Source organism: Bombus vancouverensis, chromosome 2, assembly GCF_051014615.1.
Source record: "Bombus vancouverensis nearcticus chromosome 2, iyBomVanc1_principal, whole genome shotgun sequence".
Lineage (NCBI taxonomy): Eukaryota > Metazoa > Arthropoda > Insecta > Hymenoptera > Apidae > Bombus > Bombus vancouverensis.
Window position 1 is genome coordinate 14,884,862 of NC_134912.1, and position 13,861 is coordinate 14,898,722.

Genomic DNA, 13,861 nt, shown 5'->3' on the forward strand with positions numbered 1-13,861 from the left:
TGTGAGGTTGTATAAAATAGTAAAACATTTAGAATTCCCGCCATTCACGTGATACATTAGAATTCTCCCAATAAGTGATGCCCAAATCGTTTTCAACCAATAGCATTGTTCTATAAAATAGAAAGGATCCAGTTCAAAGATTACATCTTCTAGTAGTTGGAAAGAATATTAAAGTCCATTCTAAAATTATATAGTTCATATTATATAAAAAATGTATAATATAACGTAAAATTATTATGTATACATATTATGTGAAATATGTAAATATGATTTTGATTAAAATAAAATGCATTGCTCTTATTTCAATCTTAACTACATCTTGAGAAAATTTAGAGATGACTAAAGTCCTTGAGAAATGTTTGATACTTGGCCGGATCTCTTGAGGAATAAAAGGGCTGGTTACGCACTCGTCTCGATCGAAAGTGTTTCCATTCAAAAGTAGTTCATTAAGCGTGGTACGTGTCTATATAAAGTAAAATGTTGAATAATAACAAGTGACAATTAAACTTATGTGTCGCCGTTTAAAAAAAGTTTAATGTTGATTGAAATGTGCGATATTTTATTCAAACGCAGCTTCTGATTTACTGAAATCAGTGATGGTGATAATATGATTCATTTCAAATAAAATCGTGCAATTTCAAATTGTGGATAGCGTAGATAGAAATTGACATAGTAAATGTGTGTGAAATAAAAATTCTATTTTATACGTTGTGAAGAATTATATCTTTATTCTGGTAGGCATCAATGAAATTTTATTTAAAATATAGGATAAAGAAATTATTCAATATGAGCTGTTACTTTCAAGAAATTTTTGAATTTAACATTTGGAATCTCTATTCAGCATTACTGTATACAAGGAAGGAAATTCCAATATACATGTACAATCAAGATTAATATTAGAACGATCAAAGTGCTCAAAATTTAATTTATTGTTTTTTATAGAAATTTTATAAATTTACAACGATGTACTTTTAGAAAAAATATTAAAAAGGATTCATGACGCTACAATTTACCGGCCTGTAATCGCATGCAGTAACTCTGGTTAGAACATTTTGCTTTCATTTTTCATGTTGATAGATTTGAATTGACTGAAATCGCCAGAGTTATCTCGATAGGGACACTCCGTTACAATTAGCTGACTGATAGTAAAAAATATATATTTTACAAGTCCTTCGAAATCTTTCATCTTTTTATCATAATGCCTCTTAAAAAATTCATTCTTGTTTGATATATTTCATAAATTACGAGACACGTTGTATTTCGTGAAACCACTTCTGCGAACGATTCTGGTAAATAGCACAAAACAATTACGCCGCATGGTTTCACTTGGAAGGGCTACTGTGGTTTTCACAATGCAATTCCTGTGTTATGGAAAAGAAAGCAAGCATAGTTTTTGCGTTTCATTATTTATTAATTTATCATATAAAGAAACTAACAGCAGTCCGCAAAATTTTAATGTAAAAATTCTACTATAATTTTTCTACGTTGCAGATTAAAAATGAGTATCTTGAATCGCAAGTTTATCAAATTTGTAAAATATACCATTGAACCATCAAGTTCTATTATTAGAACTATAGAAACTTTGACAACAGAAATCGAGGAGCAAGAGTGGTCGCAGTGTCGTCCTTATACCGAAATTCCTGGTCCCAAACCAATTCCCTTCTTGGGTAACACGTGGCGATTTATACCATATATAGGTATACACTGATTTGCCATAAATAGATTAAATAATATTCAGAAAATATGATGGGAGAACACCGAGATACAATTTCGGCCGTGTTGTATAACTATAGCATTACAAACTTATTTAAACTAGTGCTAAGACGATTTCTGTATATTCTAAACATACAAGATGCGTTCATTTCAGGTAACTTCGAGATCCAGGCGGTAGATCAAGTGTCGAAGAAATTATATAAAGAGTATGGAGATATTGTGAAAATAGAAGGTCTGTTAGGTAGACCGGATATGGTTTTCATCTACGATGCAAACGAAATCGAGCGTATCTTTCGGCAAGAAGAGAGGATGCCATATAGACCTTCGATGCCGTCGTTAAATTATTACAAACACGTGCTTAGAAAGGAGTTCTTCAAAAATAATGCCGGCGTAATCGCTGTGTAAGCACTGTATCATTTTTTTGTATATGTATTTACTAATTTTCGAGAAAATTATTATTTGTTTAATTAATTATTAATTATTGTTAAATACGAAGCGTCTATCGGAACGGTTGTATTTTAGATACATATTGTTATAGGACCATTTATAACAACGCTCTGTGTTCTAATGGAAAATGTAATACAAAACAATCTTAAGAATTTCTTTGATACTTCATTTAGTCAAAATATTTATATAATTTTTTTCACAAATAAAGACTTCAAAATGACGAGTTTCGTTAAAATTTTTCAATGGGACTTTTACTTAATAGTACTTTTGAAATATCATAAATAGCATCTTTACTACATGAAAACGGCATAATATTATAAAATATAATGGAATAATTCAATGCTAGAAGTTGAGTAAATGTGCGCTATATTTACACTCATCTATGAGTCCACACAACTTCATCATGTATGCAAACCTCATTAAGTACCATAATGGTCAAATATTGAAATTACAGATCTTCTAATGGTGTCGTTTACTCTTTTGGTTAGCAAACCACTGTGATAGCAAATATTTGCTACGCATATTGTATTTGCGCTTTTGGGAACGTGCTAACTAGATATCACTATGCTTTTGTTTCTGTACACGCTTCAACTTCGTGAGCTTTCATCACTCTTTACTATTTATGTGTCCATTACTTTAATGACAAGATTCATCCATCTTGAATAAATGTTATGAAAATACAATGCAATAAGCATTCATCCATCTAACTTGTGTACATTACAGATATTCGTGTGAAAAAGTCACAACATAAATAGAAACGGAAACCGGACGAAAATTAGGACAAGAGTAAACAAGTGGTGGCTTTAAGTGTTACGCATACTGTACAAGACATATTACTTATTAGAAAGTAAATTTTGTGCAATCGGATATTGATGCACGTTATGTTATCATTTCCCGCATGACAACGTATTTTGCAATTGCATTTAATGTAGCCTCTTTTCCTAATATTCGCGTGACAACACACGCACGTACACATGGTAATGTCTTAATTTGTAATTATCTCACTCAGCCGGATATTCTTGTGTAACAACATTTCACTTTCGGCCAGACCTAAAATTATATTGGATTAACAAATTACATATTTAGTGGAAGAAATGTAGCGAGATCGTAAATTAGAAATGTATTAGATACAAGAATTTCATATTTGAATTTCAAATCGCGAAAGTCACTTAGTTATTTATAGATTGATGTATTAAATTTCTTCGTAATATATGCGTGTTGTATGAAAAATAGGGAACTTTTTATCTGTTTATACTATTTTTATATTTCACATACCTGTTACTTCCAGTTTCCAAATTTTTAACATTCGTTTTATTCATTATGTATGCACGATCTTTTGAATATGTAGAGTAGACTAAATGTCATGGTCCCAATTTATCTTAATCATGTACACATTTTTCAATATACTAGACAGATTGGCTTTCTTGTTTATTAATGACTTTATCGAAGTCATTCCAAATATCTATTAAATTTCTCAATGTCGACTTACGAGAAATAGAGCAGAACCTTGAAGACTGCGTTACTGTAGATTCTCTTTTCACTTCGATTTCATTGAACTATACTTGATGATTAGTAAACACGACAATATTGATTATTACAGATCATCAACGGATGAATTAATTCAGAATGATGTAATGAGATTTGCAATCTCTTTCATATTTATTGCAAATATTCATGAATGTGTCTAGTAAATAATCAACTATGCACATGATTTATCATGTTAAGTACACGGTGTAAAATACACAATAAAAAAATGTCATTAAACAACGCAAAGATTTAAATTATATCTTTTTACAATTTATTTAATAATATCCAATATTTTGTTAAGTTATAAATAATTTTTACAATAGTTTAAAAAACAGTTACATGTATACATTACAAAAGTGTTCATTATCTAATTTTTTCATTTATTTTCTTCTCATTCAAATTTCGTAAATTGAAGAAAAGAAAATTGAAGAAAGTTGACAGCAACAAAAATAGTAATGAAAGCGATTGTTGCAGACATGGTGAGAGCTGGTACAATTTCCGGAGCAAGGTGCAACAAGTAATGTTACAACCACGAACAGCAAGAATGTACATTAGCGCTATCGAGGAAGCGAGTCTAGCATTTCTTCGCAGGTTCGCTGGCAAACAATCATCTTGATAGCACACGTGCACCTTACCTTTCACTTTTTCTTACTGCCCCTGTTCTCGTTCAGATACAATGTATCAGATACTCTAGAATATTCGTCATTGTTTATCCGGCTGTATCTTCTATCTTAAGACAGATTGTATAGGTCGTGTCTATATTGCATAATTAGCTTGTCTGATCCTACGCAATAATATGTTAAAATACTCTATTATGATAATTATTAGAAAATACAACCCTATTGTAATGATAATTTAGAAAATATTTTAATAGTAAATGTACAAAGAACCATACGAATTTTCTGGAGTAATTTTAGAATTTTTACTTTTAGAATTAGAAGAATACGGGATGAAGATGACGAGGTGCCTGATGATTTTCTAAATGAAATACACAAATGGTCACTAGAATGTGAGTAATAAATGGATTATGCTGATGATTTTAAACATTTAAGTTTACTCTTTATTTAAATAAACTTTCATGTTATCGAGAATGCTTTTAGCACCTTTTTTATAGCTATTGCCCGTGTTGCATTGGACGTTCGATTGGGTTGTTTGGATGATGATGCTAATGTCAAAACTCAGCAATTAATTGACGCAGTTACAATATTCTTTAAGAATGTCGGAGTCTTAGAATTAAAGATTCCATTCTGGAAATTATTCAATACACCTACGTGGCTACAATATGTGAACGCTCTCGACACCATAGTAAAGTGAATTTCAATAAAATATAATTACAAAACAACTAAATAAAAAAATATGCAAAATATAAATGAAAAGTATCCTTATGTCCAGTATAACGTCTAAATACACGGCGGCTGCTCTTTCAAGGATAAAAGAAGTAGAGAAATCTGATAAGGAACAGTCTCTTCTGCAAAGAATATTGGCTCTTGAAAATGATACTAAATTGGCTACTATCCTTTCTCTTGATTTATTTTTAGTTGGCATTGATACAGTGAGTAGCTCAATAAAAATTGGAATTTACTACTTTTAAATATCAAGGTTGCAAAACACAAATACTATTTATGTATTTTATTAACATAAGTGCGCAATATTAAATTTCTAAATCCTTAAATCTTATTTTTAGACTTCCAGTGCGGTAGCATCAACTTTGTATCAATTAGCTTTGCACACTGACAAGCAAAATCTCGCTTATGAGGAAGTCTGTAACGTGCTACCAGATAAAGATATGCAGCTCGAAGGGACGCATTTGGATAAATTGAAATACTTAAAGGCGTGCATTAAGGAAACTCTTAGGTTTGCGTGACAACCGTTAATCCTTTAGGGTCTTAATCCTAACAGTAATTCTTAGCCTTCTTGAGAACTCAAGTCAAGTTACTTTTAGACCAAAAATAACAACTTTCACGCCGAAGTATTTAAATTGGTTGTAATATGTTAATAAAAATACTATATAAAGAAATACTATATTATGATAGTTTTTAATGAAAGAATAATTATTTTCACTAGGATGTATCCAGTGGTTATTGGTAATGGACGATGTATGACTAAGGACACAATAATCAAGGGATATCGTGTACCAAAAGGCGTAAGAAAAAATTCTTCCTCAATTTAACTTTATTGTATTAATTTTAGCATAATTACTAGTAAAGGTTTCGTAATTTTCATAATAACTACTAAATTGCTGAATGGACATTGCCTGTTACAATTATAATATGAATAAAAATTGGTTAACACAGGTACAAGTAGTTTTCCAACATTACGTAATAAGTAATCTTGAGAAGTACTTTCCACGCAGCGAGGAATTTCTTCCAGAGAGATGGTTGCAAAGTGACGGTGTGTACCACAAATTCGCATCGCTTCCTTTCGGTTATGGAAGGAGAATGTGTCTCGGTCGACGTTTCGCCGAACTTGAGATGCTCGTTGTTATTAGTAAGGTAATAATTAATACTTAATTATTTTGTTATATATTTAAAAGCACAAGTTTTTTGTTATGGTTAAGAATATAAATAAAATATAAATAATAGAGCTCCTGAATTATACAAAAGGAAACAACAGAAGATAGAAAATGAGTGCCTCTTAATCTTGTAGTTTTGTTACCATAGATTGGGTGCTTAGCTTTGACTATAGCCTCCGGATAACTTAGTTTGTCAATTATCACAGTGAATTCCCATAGACAATGAACATTCACCTCAGCAGCTGAATCTTCGTTTCAGTGTGAAGATACAATGTGTCTTTTTAGACTGTCATTATTTTGCCACACAAATCTCACAGTAATTTGTACCGTTACCAGGATGTACGAAACATGCTCATAAGCTTCTTTTCGTTGATTCTTTTGTTGCTTTGTTCCTATATTAATTTAACATTTATAATTTTCTCAGGAATAGCCAAGTATGTAGTATGTAATTCTTAACACAAAAAATACTTAAAAGCAGTTATTACATTTTGCATCATCAATTATCGTTTATACAGACAGGCAACTTCCTCTGTAGATATTAAATAGTAAAACTTTCACACATCATTTCAGATTTGTAATCTCCTTCATGGTTGGTTAAAGAAATATTATAAATATAGAACTGAAATGATATTATAATGTGTGTTCACCTGGATTCGATCTATAATAAATTATTCCATTAATTTTAAGGCTCCTATAAGTTTTATTATCTTTCACTTGACGATCCGACAACAAAATTGCTTGCGTTAAATGTCGTAACAAATATGGTCTTTTGAATTGGGGATTTTCTTGTATTTTATTGTACGAGCTTGCAATTTTCCCTCCAAGCAATTAGATAGAGGGTAACTGGAGAAATGTTAAATTACTCTCTGCTATTTTGATAAATTTTTTTGATTTTTTAGGAAAGTATTGTGATGTTTGTACTTTATTATATGTATATAAATAAGAAGGCACAAATTTTTTTGCATTAGAAGCAAAAATAATAATTTATTGCGTTAATATATAGTAATTTTTTGTTTCAGATTTTGCAACGTTACAAGATAGAGTATCATCACGAGAAATTAGAGTATTACATCAATCCTATGTACACGCCTAAAGGATCCTTAAATTTAAAATTTATTGACAGATAATAATTTTTTAATGTATGTACAAACGATATGTTCTTCCTTTATTTTTTATTGCCTTTATTGCTATAAAATCAAAAGGATACTGTTTTAGATGATCACTATCTTTGAAGTACTTTGAATTTGAGTTCACCGTCGGGAGCGTACATAAATGTAACCTTGTATTTAAGTGGTTTATGATGGTATTCCAATTTGTAAGATCTTATCAGCTGTAAGCGAATAAAAGCAATAGTATTTATACATTTAATACCTCAAATGTATTATGATAATAGCTAAACTTATATATATGTCGGAGATGAAGGGACATCGGTACTTCCCGTCTGGAATGTTGGGAAAAAGCCCAGTACCTTGGTCAGACTTTTACTATAGTTACACTTAAGTAATAAAAATAAGAAATAGTTTTAAGTGTTCCAATCTGTCTTTATGACGATGGATTCGGGCTCGAAGTGACATAGCGGGTCACTGGACGTAGCCACGGTCACGGGAGGGACGTGTACCTGACAGAGGTATGGAATGATTATATGGCTCTCCTTAAAAAAACAAAGATTGACCCGAGAAGTGGGACAGGAATATATAAGGGCAGGACGAACTGCTGGTTGAGTTATCGTGTATTACACGATTCGGGTAATAAACATTAGCTACATTCGCGATGGTAAAGTAAGTAAAGGTTCATCGAACGCCCCCAAAATTCCAACCTTAATCCGACATATATATTATACGACAGCAACTTTTTTATAAAAGTGGAAAACATTTTTTGTACGTACTTTGGCAAGCAGAACTTGTATTTCTAAATCGGCAAATCTTCTACCTAGACACATACGTGCGCCATGACCATAAGGTAACGATGCAAAAGGGTGCAAAGTTTCGTTAGAAGATTCTTTTAACCACCGCTTTGGCTTAAACGTTTTTGCATCTTTTACATATTGTTTCATATTTCCCGTTACCACAGTTGGGAACACGACTTGCACCTACAATAAGATAGTTATGACTCTAATATGTTACAATAAAGTGCACGGTAGATGTATCGCTATTATAAAATTTGCGCTATATATCTGTATATGTACTGTAAACCTGTACTGACCCCCTTTGGTACTCTATAGCCGCAAATTGTGGTGTCATTTTGTAATGTTCTACCGTTTCCAATCACTGTAGAATATACTCTAAAACAAATACGATATTTTTTTATGGAGAAATTATAAAGTATTCTTCTAGTGTTACATTTATCCATGCAATTTAGATGCTCGCGAAGCGATTAATTATACCGGAAAACTTCACGAATAAAGGCTTTCATATAAATAGCTTTATCGAGATGACTCGTAGTAAGAGGTACAGATGGATCAGGAAGAATTTCTATAAGCTCCTGATAAATTTTTTCCTGTTCCTCCGGTCTAGTTGCCAGTTGATACAATATTGAACAAACAGCCATTGAAATCTATAATACAACACTAATATTTAATACTCTGTATATTAAATATTCCGTAATATAACAAAAAAGTACTCGTTTTTACGTACGGTATCTATTCCAACCAAAATCAAATCTAAGGCCAGAATATAAGCCATTTTAGGGTCACTTTCTTTGGCTAAAATTCTTTCCACCAAAGACAAGTCAAACTCGTCAACAGATTTTTTTGTTTTCAGCCTCTCCATCGCTGCATCGATGTATTTCATACATACTCTGGTGAACGGACAAATTTTATTTAAAAATCGGTTATAATTCTTATTACATTCTAGCGAAAATAACAGTAAAATTTCGCTTACTCGATGAAGTAATCCATGTTTCGTACGTATCGTGACCACAGAGGGGTGGGCACGTATCTCCAGTAAGGAGCTTTCAATTCAAGCACTGCTACGTTCCTCAAAGCAAATTTGGCCGCGTCGATAATCTTTTGAGGCTCCGAATCCGGTGTCAGATTACCTGATAAGCACCCTAATCTCACGTCAAGGGCGACGCGACCTATACCTGTACAATTAAACAGAACGATTAATTTTTAATTTCATAGGATTACAATTATAGACGTATAAGCAACAATTTTTCTACCAACATTCTAGAGCCCATTTGTGTATTTCGTTATCAAAGTCTGCTGGCAATTCGTCATCTTCTCCTTTAATCTCCTGAATTCTGAAAATAATCATCAATCATGTCTTTGTGCGATGCTGTAAGTCGTGTTGTATCTTAAATTTTTTTTATAAAACATCTCTACTTCTTTTTTTATCTTTATATATCTGTTTATTTACTTCTATCTATCCAGATTAAACAGAATGTCGAAAGCTTTTGCTTATAAATTCGACAATTCGATAATCTTCAACAATTAAATTAATTAAAAATCGAGAAGTTACGAGTCTCGCAGTGTTTATGAGAATGCAAACTCACCTCTGTATGAAATCAGACGTAACCATCTCAATAGGCGTTATGTATTTCCTCACCGTCTGCGGTTGGAGAACAGGTTTCTGGACTCTCGTACGAAATTCTCTCCATGGCTCACCGTGTCTGCAGAGAAGTGTAAATGTTCCATTATGTCATTCGTTATTGATGCGTTACGTCATTCCTTCTACGCGTAGTGTTTTATGAATGGTTTCAAGGTCAAGGAAAACCACTCGTGGTTAGCAGAAGGTTGACATAAAATTTAATTATAAGCGGGCAATGTTGGTATAGTCCAAACAGTGATCGTGCTAGTGCTAATGCGCTTTTTAGAACGCGCAATGCATAAGCAAACTTCTCCTTTAGTATCAGAGTTCGTTGAACAATACATATAACTTGTTAATTATTCAGAAACTTCTTTAATAACGAAATTAACAGTTGATCGTTTGCGCATCAATTTTAATCAAGTTTTAGTGTATTGTTTTTCCCCTGTACTATAAACAGTAGGTATTAAAGATAAAAGATTCCTGGGTGTATATATTATTATGTACAAAATATTGGTAATCCAAGTGACGACTTTCTCAGTTAACAAATTAATGGTCACAGCATCTATTTTACGATCTATCATTTACGACACATAATGTTAATATCTGAGTTGTGGCCATTTAAGCGAATAGTACTGCAGGTGGACGAGAGAAGATCATAATTACAATAAATGCGATTGACGAATGAAACACCTGAAATAAGAAATGCATACAATATAACTGCTCTCATAAGAACCAATGTACGTCTTTTATTGCATCAGAGATGCATCCGTTGTAACCATAGTTTTAATGAACTTCTTATTTTTCAAATCATCAATTGTTATTCAAACAGATTTCGTGATATAGAGCACTACTTGAGTACTAATAATGGAGAGACCGCTCTACTTTATCATCATCACATCCTATAATACGTACACTCCAACGACACCAGGAAGACTTCCAAAAAAATCTTTCCTCACGACGCTCTTATAATGCACCAGACACGGCATAGACGGCCTAAATGGAGTCGGTCCTTCCTGTCTATAAATCTTCTCGATCTCGTCAGCGTCGTAAACGAACAACAGATCCGGTCGACCTATTAAACCAGTCAAACGAACGATCTTCCCGTACTCATCGTAGAATATCTGCGACAATTTCGCCACGTCTGATATTTGATATTGGCCGATTATTGGAAATAATCGCCAAGTATTTCCCAAAATTGGTACCGGCGTTGGTCCTGGTATGTCTTCGTATGGCTTCACTTCGATCGTTGCATCGTGATCGACCGTGCATTCCCTTGTCGTCGAGGTCACTGCACCTGTACGAATGCATGGAACTGGACAATGAAAAGTCTGGAAGACGGACGCACTTTGAATTCGATATGAAGGTCGAACGCACTGCCAATGTATTTCGAAGGTCTTCAAAAAAATTAAACGAACTACGTTTTGTACGAAGATAATAGAAATATTTAAAGAATTGTTGCTAAAATTATTCTTCACACTTTAATTAATATTATTATATTATATTATATTATAATATAATAATAATTTTGTGAAAGAATCTTATTCTAAATTCATTATTGGATAAATTATATGGAATAAAAGATATTCTATTTTTTTATTATAACAAGACATAAATAATCAGTCTCAATACTGATTACATTGAATCCATTTCGAAAGTAAGTATTAAGAGACCTTGGGCGTGACATTTACACAATCCTGAAGTCGTTTCAAGGCAATCATAAATCAGTGATCACAAACAGACCGGCATGAGATTTCATTCGTACTGCTAGAAAAGAAAATTACAAGCTACATTTCAAATGAAAATATTCTACCATCAACACCAAGTAACTTTCATAAAAAAATTCTTTCACTTATTAATCTTTTCAAAAGAAATTGCGTGGCATGATTTAGAAACTGAAGTCTGTATGTTGTGCTTTACGCTGAACGCCTTTCAATGAAGATGATATGATAATGATATTTAAATGAATGTAAGAAAGCGATCATTTGTTACGTTATTTTCTTACCTGTGCATAAAATTCTTCGAAGGTCGCTTTGTGATTGTGAAAGCTGACGTACCAATAATAGCTGTCGTGTCATTCTACTAATTCAAATAAAGATATGATTACTTTATTAATATATTTATCGTATATTATTACTTTATTATATTGTAAATAATATCATATACTTTTGTAGAAAAAGTTAATAATCGTTATTTGATAGTAATAGTGATTCGAGTAATAAAAAAGATACACTTTTACATGGTGCATTAATGTTACTCCCCACGTATATCAAAAGAAAGGAAATCAATTTCTTCGCCTGTCTCTATACTGTATATTAAAGGAAACCCGCTTTCACTCTCATGTCTCGCGGCCTCTAGCTTACCCTTTTTATGATTATAACACTATAATCCTACGGAATTGCTTTAAAATGGTGAATATTCTAAACATTATTTCTTCGAATACGATGAAATATATTATAGATTATATTCTAAAACAAGTAAAAATATTTAAAATGAAATTATTAAATATCTACGATAAATACTAATTAAGCTATTCATTATTATTCATTTACTAAAGCACTTGACATGTTTCACACAATAATTATATGATATATTTTCTTCTTTCAAAATTTCCCATGTATAGAAAGTTTAGTGATTTTGTAAGTTCGTTGAAGCTTAAATATTGTTCTCTTCGCATTCCCCATTTCCATATAATTTTTCGATAAAGTTTCAAACAACCTCTATTATGAATAACATTTATTTTTTTATTTATACCCATGGAAATCTTGATAAAGTTTTACGAGAGAAAGTAGAACACTTTGTATATATATTTGTTATATATAACCCTATATATAAACATTGGACTGACAATAATGCAAGTACCTAATGACAGTTTCAAGGATTCCTGCAGTTATACCTGTATAATCTCCTTACCTGAAATTCATTGAAATCGTCTTTTGTTCCTTCTAGCTTGATTGGTCCCGTTATGGCACGAGGTATACTCTTCACCATAAATAATACTGACAAATCACATCAGATTGTATTGTCATTCTAAGAGATCTTTAACAATATGAAGGTACTACTGTGTTATATTAAATCTTCTTTAACACTTGTCGTTTGAAGAAAAAATAATAATTGTTCCTTTCCTTTTGATAGATGGGACGCCACGGTTTGCACGAGATCGTGGTGGAATGCTCGGAATACTCTTCGTAAAACGAGACTACAGTGTCCAACCGAAGTGAACTCCCCACTTTGAAATCTCCCTCCATTACTTAACGGTTTGAATTCGCTGCTGCGGTGGAGGCACCACTACGATACCCAAGGAGAATGTATTGTCGTCACTTTCGCGTTTAATTCGCGCGGAAATCGAGGAAATATTAGAAAGTTTAATAAGGACTGTATAATAATATTGCGCTTTCTGAGTTCTTTACCAACTTTTCTTCGATTATAATTACATGATATGTAATAATTACAGAAACAATAGAAATACAATTGATCTTGGCGAAAAATCGTTGATTATTACCCATCTTTTATACTCGAGAAGATGTTACGGACATTTATGATAACACGCATCGACTGTGATTGCATCAAACTTTAATTAAACAATTATGCAACAGGTTATTGCCCTCGATAATTCTTTACACTCGTAATTATCAATTATCTTCTAAACATTATGAACTTTCTCAGCCAGTTTCACTTATTATCACTTTTTTGTAGGTTATCTTAAACAAGGTGTTGTATAGGCATGTGAGTTATATGCACATGCAAATGTACGTAAGCATTTTCCAACAGAGGTGAACATTATAATTTTAATTAGATGTTTCAACAGTTATTAACTTGGAATAGTTCACGCAAATCGTTCTCGTTACATATAATTAGAATAACATGTGCAAAGTTTATGAAAATGCAAAAAATGATATTTTATCAATATGTTTATGTATACAAATGTTTATTTAACGTAGCTGAAGTATAGGACAACGAATATTGACTTTAGCGCAGAACAGTAAATTTACAACGACAGTAACGGGATAATTTATGGAAAGGAACAGGTATACATCTTGAATAATTTATTGCATTCTGCATGGCTGGCTATTTTATTGTTGGCAGCGGATTAGGCGACCGTGCTTTTACTTTTATCTTAAGTTCTTCTCCCTTGTCC

The 13,861-nt window shown here is 32.2% G+C and overlaps 2 protein-coding genes across 7 annotated transcripts; one reads left to right on the forward strand and one right to left on the reverse strand.

Moving 5' to 3' along the window:
• The first annotated feature begins 279 nt into the window (after positions 1 to 279).
• Positions 280 to 7,567, forward strand: LOC117163253 (putative cytochrome P450 301a1, mitochondrial). Of its 2 annotated transcripts, none has more exons than XM_033345364.2 (12): positions 280 to 734; positions 1,492 to 1,697; positions 1,868 to 2,114; positions 4,162 to 4,278; positions 4,620 to 4,696; positions 4,802 to 4,997; positions 5,080 to 5,239; positions 5,372 to 5,541; positions 5,752 to 5,830; positions 5,982 to 6,179; positions 7,219 to 7,338; positions 7,415 to 7,567. In XM_033345364.2, exons 2-11 carry the CDS (start codon positions 1,499 to 1,501, stop codon positions 7,324 to 7,326), a joined length of 1,551 nt encoding a protein of 516 aa, XP_033201255.2. In that variant the 5' UTR covers positions 280 to 734; positions 1,492 to 1,498; the 3' UTR covers positions 7,327 to 7,338; positions 7,415 to 7,567. The 2 variants fall into 2 exon arrangements, with proteins under 2 accessions (XP_033201255.2, XP_076483867.1); XM_076627752.1 differs by having other exon boundaries at positions 280 to 455.
• On the reverse strand, positions 5,842 to 12,928 carry Cyp301a1 (Probable cytochrome P450 301a1, mitochondrial). Of its 5 annotated transcripts, none has more exons than XR_013061834.1 (13): positions 12,637 to 12,928; positions 11,729 to 11,802; positions 10,639 to 11,020; positions 9,692 to 9,808; positions 9,363 to 9,439; positions 9,079 to 9,280; positions 8,833 to 8,995; positions 8,583 to 8,752; positions 8,402 to 8,480; positions 8,085 to 8,288; positions 7,407 to 7,529; positions 6,685 to 6,781; positions 5,842 to 6,591 (listed from the first exon to the last, which is right to left on the reverse strand). XR_013061834.1 is itself a non-coding variant. In XM_076627750.1 (12 exons), the coding sequence occupies exons 1-11, from the start codon at positions 12,645 to 12,647 to the stop codon at positions 7,422 to 7,424; spliced, it is 1,590 nt and encodes a 529-aa protein (XP_076483865.1). In that variant the 5' UTR covers positions 12,648 to 12,928; the 3' UTR covers positions 6,684 to 6,781; positions 7,407 to 7,421. The 5 variants fall into 5 exon arrangements, 3 of the variants coding, with proteins under 3 accessions (XP_076483865.1, XP_076483866.1, XP_076483864.1); XR_013061833.1 differs by having other exon boundaries at positions 11,729 to 11,805; XM_076627750.1 differs by lacking the exon at positions 5,842 to 6,591 and having other exon boundaries at positions 6,684 to 6,781; positions 11,729 to 11,805.
• Between the last annotated feature and the right edge of the window lie 933 nt (positions 12,929 to 13,861).

What these genes read in the sequence shown, in the direction of transcription:
- LOC117163253 (XM_033345364.2), top strand. Translation starts at nt 1,499, where the DNA reads ATGAGTATCTTGAATCGCAAGTTTATCAAATTTGTAAAATATACCATT. An exon ending in AGTCTAGCATTTCTTCGCAG is followed by an intron (nt 4,279 to 4,619) that starts GTTCGCTGGCAA and finishes TTTTACTTTTAG; the next exon opens with AATTAGAAGAATACGGGATG. An exon ending in GATATCGTGTACCAAAAGGC is followed by an intron (nt 5,831 to 5,981) that starts GTAAGAAAAAAT and finishes TGGTTAACACAG; the next exon opens with GTACAAGTAGTTTTCCAACA.
- Cyp301a1 (XM_076627750.1), bottom strand. An exon ending in ACACAAATGGGCTCTAGAAT is followed by an intron (nt 9,281 to 9,362) that starts GTTGGTAGAAAA and finishes TTAATTGTACAG; the next exon opens with GTATAGGTCGCGTCGCCCTT. An exon ending in AACATGGATTACTTCATCGA is followed by an intron (nt 8,996 to 9,078) that starts GTAAGCGAAATT and finishes TCCGTTCACCAG; the next exon opens with AGTATGTATGAAATACATCG.